The sequence below is a fragment of the Phaeoacremonium minimum genome, assembly GCF_000392275.1.
Source record: "Phaeoacremonium minimum UCRPA7 unplaced genomic scaffold PA7_03_scaffold_123, whole genome shotgun sequence".
NCBI classification, from domain to species: Eukaryota; Fungi; Ascomycota; class Sordariomycetes; order Togniniales; family Togniniaceae; genus Phaeoacremonium; species Phaeoacremonium minimum.
In genome coordinates this window covers 1-8,306 of record NW_006921030.1, presented here as the reverse complement: position 1 = coordinate 8,306, position 8,306 = coordinate 1, and the positions used below count along the sequence as shown (strand labels likewise).

The 8,306-nt window shown below is 52.5% G+C and overlaps 3 protein-coding genes across 3 annotated transcripts; 2 read left to right on the top strand and 1 right to left on the bottom strand.

Moving 5' to 3' along the window:
• Nucleotides 1-31: 31 nt before the first annotated feature.
• Nucleotides 32-1,368, top strand: UCRPA7_1622 (putative malate dehydrogenase protein; the record flags this gene model as incomplete). The annotated part of the gene is made up of 7 exons (XM_007914201.1): nt 32-44; nt 108-139; nt 200-310; nt 368-455; nt 514-976; nt 1,030-1,174; nt 1,228-1,368. The coding sequence occupies 7 exons, from the start codon at nt 32-34 to the stop codon at nt 1,366-1,368; spliced, it is 993 nt and encodes a 330-aa protein (XP_007912392.1).
• A 523-nt stretch (nt 1,369-1,891) lies between these two features.
• UCRPA7_1621 (putative bet3 family protein) lies at nt 1,892-2,715 on the bottom strand (the record flags this gene model as incomplete). Its single annotated transcript, XM_007914203.1, has 3 exons — nt 1,892-2,020; nt 2,074-2,163; nt 2,239-2,715. The coding sequence occupies 3 exons, from the start codon at nt 2,713-2,715 to the stop codon at nt 1,892-1,894; spliced, it is 696 nt and encodes a 231-aa protein (XP_007912394.1).
• Nucleotides 2,716-6,096: 3,381 nt separating this feature from the next.
• Nucleotides 6,097-6,574, top strand: UCRPA7_1620 (hypothetical protein; the record flags this gene model as incomplete). Its single annotated transcript, XM_007914206.1, has 3 exons — nt 6,097-6,271; nt 6,322-6,378; nt 6,438-6,574. The coding sequence occupies 3 exons, from the start codon at nt 6,097-6,099 to the stop codon at nt 6,572-6,574; spliced, it is 369 nt and encodes a 122-aa protein (XP_007912397.1).
• Nucleotides 6,575-8,306: the final 1,732 nt, after the last annotated feature.

The window sequence follows — 8,306 nt, the reverse complement described above, 5'->3', positions numbered from 1 at the left end:
TCCCCACGTCACAAGCTCTACGCGCGTCAAGATGGTCAAGGCCGGTATGGACAGAGAGCCCCAAGCGCTTTGAATATGAAGAATCTGTGAATCTAATGTGGAATCAGTTGTTGCGGGTGCCTCTGGAGGCATTGGACAGGTTTGTTCTCAAGCGAGCTCTGCTATATTCGAGCTGTAGAGCTAACTCTGCGTGTGACAGCCCCTATCCCTTCTGCTGAAGCTGTGCCCTCTTGTCGACGAGCTCTCTCTCTACGATGTCGTCAACACACCCGGTGTTGCCGCCGACCTTTCCCACATCTCCTCAAACGCTGTTGGTGCCCCTGAGACTAGATATGATACTTCCAAAAGCTAACTGGAAAACATGAAGAAAGTCGCAGGCTACCTACCACCCAATGACGGAGGCAAGGCCGCCTTCAAGGACGCAGACCTCATCGTCATCCCTGCCGGTATTCCCCGTAAGTTTACTGATGAGCCATTGCGAGACTTGAGAGGATGGCTAATTGCGCTACACAGGCAAGCCGGGCATGACCCGCGACGATCTCTTCAACATCAACGCTGGCATCGTGAAGGGTCTCATCGAGATTGCTGCCGAAGTCGCTCCCAAGGCGTACATTCTCGTCATCTCCAACCCCGTCAACTCCACCGTCCCCATCTCTGCGGAGGTGCTGAAGGCCAAGGGTGTCTTCAACCCCCAGCGCCTCTTTGGCGTTACGACTCTGGACATTGTCCGAGCTGAGACCTTCGTCGCCGAGATCGCCGGCAAGGCCAACCCTCAGGAGCTTACCGTCCCCGTTATTGGCGGTCACTCTGGCGAGACCATTGTGCCCCTCTTCAGCCAGGTTAAGCCTAGCGTCACCATCCCCGATGACAAGTACGATGCTCTTGTCAACCGCGTGCAATTCGGTGGTGACGAGGTTGTAAAGGCCAAGGATGGCGCTGGTTCTGCTACCTTGTCTATGGCCTACGCTGGCTACCGGTCAGTCTTGTCGTCCCCATGTACCCGAGAGTTTCCCTGCTGACATGCCGAAGGTTCGCCGAGAAGCTGCTCAAGGCTATCAAGGGCGCAAAGGGCCTTGTCGAGCCCAGCTACGTCTACCTGCCTGGTGTCCCAGGCGGCAAGGAGATTGCCGAGAAGACTGGCTGCGAGTTCTTCTCCGTCCCAATTGAGCTTGGCGTGCGTGCCCCCCATGTACCCCAGATCGTCCATCTTACTGACCAATGTGACAGCCCAACGGTGCCGAGAAGGCGATCAACATCCTCGGCGATATCACGGACAAGGAGAAGACCTTGCTGGACGCTGCCGTCAAGGGACTCAAGGGCAACATCGAGAAGGGCATTACCTTTGCCCACAACCCCCCTCAAAAGTGATTTCCCCCTCTTTTCTTTAGAGAGATACGTCACCAGGTACCTCCTCTTTCCTTCAAGATGCACGACTGGAAACGTGGCTTGCGCTTGGCGAGGATAGCAGCATGGTCCATAGAGTAACAAAAATATAAAAAGACCGATGAAGCACAGTGGCTGATTGTTGCTTTTCTCTTTCTCTAGGCTGTGAAATGTCGTCTCGTTGACATATAGCATCTAATGCCCTACTATAATTGATGGGCTCGGGGTTTTATTTTGTTTGCTGGAGCTCTAGATGAACACCAGAAAGACCAAGAGGATGGATTATGCATGGTGCCAGGGTTTCGACGGTCCGCATGTTCAAGATGAATATATCAAATAACGCAGGGTATAATAGACAATATGCAAAGCCCAGCCATATAAACGCCGTTCGCCGCCATGTGAATCCTCTAACGGTCTCGTATCGTCTTTCGCCTTGATGCATGTTTGTAAAAAGCGAGAGCTTGGAGTTCCAAGTCCATCGCCCCCACTGCAGACGCCTTCCATATGACTAACTCGAAGGTATTGTTTTTATCTGGAAGACAGCACTGGGCAGCTCGCTTGTCTCGGCTTGAACTGTTGCATTAATGCCCATGGCGGCCAGAGCTCCCCGTACTATGCCGCAAGGAAACCATAGGAACTGTATGCCATTGTGTTAGCTTTGAAGAACGCGTTGGGTAGTTGGTCACATACCGGCTGTGCCCTCACGACCGCCTGCCCTCCAGCCTCGGTGCTCATCCGCGAGAATGGCCTGAATGCATTGTCCGTCAAGACGTAGACTCCCTATGTGCAGTAACATAAAATCGTCAGTCTCCTAGTCGGAGCATAGCGGGATCCCCAGCTGCCAACAACACATACCCTGTGGTTCGTCTTGAGGTTGTCCACCTGTTTCCTAAACACCAGCGTCCAGAGGTCCTTGCACAGGAACTTGATCACGTCGAGCGTGTCGTTGAAGTGCGGCCGGTCCCGCGAGAAGCGCTCCACCAGGCCCTGGCCCACGCGGTACCCCAGCGTCTCGAGCCGAAAGAAGACGGCGTCGCGCTCCTCGTCCTCGTCCATCCTGCGCGAGCCCGCCGGCCCGGCCCCCGACGTCCCCGTGGCGGAGGCCGCTGCGGTCCCGTTCTGCGATGCTGCCGCAGCAGCTGTCGTGTCCTTCTCGTGTGCGGCGATCGCTGGGAGCAGCTGGTCGGCGGCCGCGGCGGCCTCGAGCTCGTTCGTGATGCGGTACGCCATGGGCACCAGCTCTATGAGGAGGAAGTCGAGACATGACGAGCTCAGGAAGGTGGCGTGCGGATCCGAGGCGTTGTACGGGGGCATAACGCTCTCGAACGACATCTTGGGCAATGTGTGGTAAATGTGCTGGCGAACTTCGTGTGTTTCGTCACATTGAGCGAAGGATTGGCACGAGATCAATTCACCAGAGCAAGGTCCGTCTGGGAGCCATCTAACAAATATGACAAGCGTGCAATTCCTGGCTGGTTTTGGTTCAGTAGAGACGGTAGCTGTCTGGAAGTTGAAGCTCATAAGGTAAGCTCCAGGGCGGTGGTGCCTGCCGGACCACTCTTCTGGGGTCTTTGTTACGTTTAGCGAGAAAATAACACTTAATACACCTTGAGCCGCGACGATACACCACATCTTATGGCTACATTCACCAAGATTGCGAAGAGACATAGATTCGGCCTCGATTTCCGAGCAGTATCTAAAATCCATCGGCAAGTTTTATACCAGAGTTTTGAGAAGCCAACCAATTTTCCCTCTTCCCTATCTTAGTAAACGTCAAAAGCAACCGAGGACCTCAAAAGGGTCAACTGAGTCTAGTCCACCAACGCCATGCAAAAGTGCCCTGCCGGGTTTTGTCACATCCGTAATGACAACCAATCCGACCTATGCATCATGTACAAGGAGAAAAATAGACTATAACATCGACTGAGACTGTTATCCTAACCCACATTCGATCAAGATCCATGTCAATCCAACACCTAATAAGGCGACAAACTGGAGCCAAAGCCGTTTGTGCTGTAATGTTGCCTCTTCGGGGGTGGTTGCGCAGGTTCATCATCATCGGAGAGTGTCAGGTCGATGACCTGTGAAATTGGCCGCTTGTTGCTCTTCGATCCTGATCTTGGCAATGTCGAGGATTCTCGGGAGGCAGCCGTAGTAGGTGTGCCTATAAAAGGGGCCGACCGGTTGGGAGTTGTAGTGCTACGATCACCGCCAATGAAACTGACTTCCGAGATAACCAGATCATCATCATCGACCGCGAACGGTGTGATATTCGGTTCAGGTTTTACCTCCTCCTCGACACCGTGGGCTTTCCACTCTCCACTAGGTTCAATGTCGACTTGCTCAACGGAGCGAGACGTCTTTGCCAGTATGTCCTTGACATACCTTGCTTCAAGATTAGTGACTATTCACAACAATGCGAACTTGAAACTCACTCATCAACAGCCAGCTGATCAAAAGGTGCAGCCTTGTTGCAGATTGGACAGAGCCATTGCGGACCTTGCTCCTGTAACTGCAGGTACGAAGTGGCATCGAAGCACTGAATATGGCTGCAGTTGGTGGAACGGCAGGGCAAGCTCAGTCTCATATATGAAAGAGGACATTTCAGTGACACGACCTGGGAAGACATGACAATATCAGAATCCTTGGCCTTTTTGGCGACTGTTCAAGTATTAGCGATTGATTGGGAGAACGTGTCTCCACTGATGCTTACTCTCGAGGATAACGGAGGCTTTCGGTATCCTCTTCCCCCTTGAGATATTGGCGACGAGAGTGTCCACAGCAACAGTTTTGCAGATGTTTAGGACAAGGTAGAATTTCTAGAAATCAGAAACAAGTCAGTCACCCTGCTCCCGATAAAATTGAGTGAAATAAGAACCCCGCCCTGGGCACTGTTTGATGGTTTCCCTGACTTGATTCTTATTGTTTCGAGGGCCATTGGCACCTGCCTTGTTGGTCAAAGCGTAAGTGAATTCTACAGAATTCGCATAGTGCGGTAGCTTAAGCCGCAATTGGTCCGTTATATCAACCGGTCGTGTGGAACCGGGCTTGTTCTTTAGGCCGCGTAGATTTGCCTTGATCTCGCCGCCGTTCACCTTGAGCTCGGCCTGGTGAGGGAATGCGATGTCTTGCAGACCGGTATTGGCAGCAGCACAGAACACCATCACCCTCATTGACGGGTCTGTGAGACACAGCGAGAGGCTAGGATGATCCGAAGCTTTGATAGTCACAGTGACAGAATTACGATGCTGGGTCATAACTGCAAGAGGTCAGCTTAGGTGGTCCAAAGGATTCCTGTAGTGTTTACCCTCGCATGTCTTAATATCACCTATCCGGCTGCGGATCTCATAGAATGGACTTTGCTTGAAGTAGAAGGCTAGACTGGTTAGCGCACGGCCGGATGGAGGCCCAAGATATGCTTACCCTGGTGAGACAACGTTTGGGACCGTTGACCACCGACACCTCCATAGCCATGTCCGTTCGAGTAGTTGTAGTTTGTCATTGTGTGAGAGGTTTGCGAGGTGTGCGTGGCGGAGCTTGAGGTGCCGTAGTAATTGGGTTGAGAGCCCGATGACGAGGTGCTGCTGCCTGTCTTGAATATGTCGATGCTCCGCTTGATATCCCGGAATTGGCTCACATCGCCTCTTTCTGCGGTTTCGTTGATTACTGCGCGAGATATCTTGTTAGAAGCTGTGGCGGAAAATCAAGGTTCCATAGTGACGAAAGGAAGGGCAGAGCAGAAGGAAGAGATGCAACAATCCCTGGCGAACCCGTGGAACAAAGTATATTCAGGAAAGAGATCGAGTTCTACTTACAGGTGACGATGCGCTTCTGAAGCTCTGCCTTGACGCCAGTGCTTCTAAGGCCGTTGACCTGACAGATGGTGGAGAGCTGGCGATTGAGCAAGGCATTGCTGGTGACAAGCTTGACCAGAGACTGAACCTCGCCTCTAGGAATCCCGAGGGACGAGGTAGCCATATTTTTCTGACCAGAAAGGGCAGGAGCACGATGCAAGACTGTGAGGCCGCAGCCTCATGAAGAGGGAGGAGCGTCCCACCGAGATGCGTGCTTGCCTTGCCCGGGGGGAGAAGTCAGAACCTCTAAGTAGGTAGGTACGGTTAGGCAGGGGCGGCTCCGGTCACTGAAAAGTCACTGCAGCCTCAGAGCCCTGGCCCAGATTGATATGACTCCGGTTATCGAGCCCACCGCAAGCGAAGTGCACAAGCTGATGGCGAGAATGGTGTATTAGCACAGGCTCGGCCAGGCTGCCCGGGGGTCTGTATCACAGCCCTATTGCGAGTTTGCAGGACGTAGTCGTCGTCGGCAAACCCGCCGCCGGCGCCAGATGAAGTGCTGAGGGCGGCCAATCACGGCAGAATTTTATCATATCAGTGTCACTGCCGTCCTGGTGGTAAAAAAGCTACTGTACCTACGTAATTAAGCTATCCGCTAAGCCTTAGCGGGGGCTTACAGTACCTAGATACGGTAGAGTGCCTTGACTCGCCCGCTGCCTGTAACCAGCCAGGCCTCCCCTGCGCCCGATATGCATCTGCGAAAGCCAGTGGCGGGGAACATTTTCCAGCACTCTTTATGCGAAAAGAAACACACAACCCGGCCACAAGTCTCAACCCAAGCCTGTCGCTATACATACTTATCCTGCGCAATAAGAATATATATTGCCTAGACTGACCTGTCCACCGACTGATAACCAAGATGGCCAAGAGCGCAAGATCCAGCTCGAGGAAAAACAACAACCAGCGGCTCAAGAAGAATGTCTTCGGACCAATCGAGTCGGCGAGAACAGAGCGACTTGCTGCCAAGCTCTTGGAGCTGGCTGCACAACCGAAGCCCCAGAATGTCCCAGAGACCGAGATGGAGGATGCTGACGGTTTGTGCCGCAAGACTGCGTCGAATCCCCCCATTGCTAATAGCCAGCAGCCCAGATAGAGGACAAGGCGCAAGCTGCTGATGTCAACATCGAGAAGGATGACGAGGGTATGCCGTCGGTTCTCCATCCTTCATGTTACAAGGGCACTGACAAACTGGCGATCTAGCTATGGAGATAGACTCCAAGTCCAAGGCGCCGACCAAGAGCAGGGGAGCGAACAAGATCCAGAAGAGGCGGAGCAAGAAGTCAAGCATTGTTTTCCCGAAGTACAAGGACAGGAAGTCTATGAAGAAGAGAAAGTGAGAAGTCCGCGCACAACTATCATTAGTTACTAGTATCTGGCGTTCATTTGGTTTCTGACCCTCGGATCTGGGGCATTGCTTGAGTACAGATCATCTCACGATAGATAACGACAAGGCTGAACAAATGGTTGAGAAAAATTTATGGTGGTGTTCTTCTGCAGGGGTCTTCCCCCACTGTCGGTGCTGCTCTCCAATCGCGTCTCCGCTAAGCAGGCACTGTGGCTGCAAGGCTGAGCTGCCTGGAGCTACCTGCCTGTCGCTTGAGCTCCACGTCGCTGCAGAGCGCGCACAGCTTGCATTTGCTTCTGGCACCTGTATGGGCAGTCTTAGCAACACTTTCTCAACATTAAGGTATACCTGCGATTGATTCTAGGTGATAACTCATTGTCTGTCATGGATCGATTCTTGGATTGTAGATAACGCGCACATCTTCTTCGTTCTTTGCCGCAGCGCGTCCAGGCCTACCGGATATGCAGGCTCATCAAAATGCTTCAAAGCGCACCCTCGCGACGTTACTCCTCGTGGTAGCCAATCTCTTGATACCCGTCGCAATATTTACGTTTGCTACAGGCTTCTTTCCCTACAAGCCACTGCTCCCAGGTTTGGCGCAGTATGGGGATTCTCAGTATGGTCTTCCTCCGGCCGCGCCGTTCGACAGGTTGATCTTCATGGTCGTGGATGCATTGAGAAGGTACACCTCAGCAGATCTGTCAAATGAGATGCGTGCCCTAATATGTCCGTGATTCTAGTGACTTTGTCTACTCCACCAATTCCGGGTTCGAATTTACTCAATCGTAGGCGTCCCTGATCGATCTCATTGCTCCCAAGACTTATCCACGTTTGCAGGCTCATCCGTGATGGCTCCGCGATTCCTTTCACAGCGCATGCGACGTCCCCAACTGTCACGATGCCTAGACTCAAGGCCATAACAACTGGATCTATACCCTCATTCCTCGACGTGATCCTCAATATAGATGAGGGAGACGAGTCGTCCTCGTTGGCGTCCCAGGATACCTGGTTGGCTCAGATGAAGGCCAAGAATACGGGGAAACTTGTCATGTATGGCGACGATACATGGCTCAAATTATTCCCTGGTACATTCGACCGAGCAGACGGGACGTCTAGCTTCTTCGTAGCGGTGCGTACGGTTGACAGTTGACTTGTGGCGCGGGCGCGAGCTAATATGGTCCAGGACTTTACAGAGGTAGACAATAATGTGACGAGGCATATCGCGGACGAGCTCAAGAACAACGACTGGAGCACCATGGTTCTGCACTACCTGGGACTTGACCATATCGGCCACAAAGGTGGCCCTCGAAGGCAAATACTCCCAAGCCACGAAACATCAATTCTGCTCGTTAGCTGACTTGGTCGTAGTTCAAATATGTTACCGAAACAACATGAGATGGACGGCATAGTCAGGGAGCTCTACGGCGCCATGGAGACTTACTCGCACTTGCAGTCAACGCTCTTGGTACTCTGCGGCGACCACGGTATGAACGATGCTGGTAATCATGGCGGTTCATCAGCAGGCGAGACCTCCCCTGCGCTTGTATTCGTGTCGCCGAAAATGAAAAGTCTCCAAAGCAGATATCAATCCCCTCAAAACTATACTGAGGATTTTGAGTATTATTCAACTATAGAGCAATCGGATTTGGCACCGACTCTTGGCGCGTTGTTGGGCTTCCCGATACCCAAAAACAACCTAGGAGCTCTCATCACCGACTTCTTGC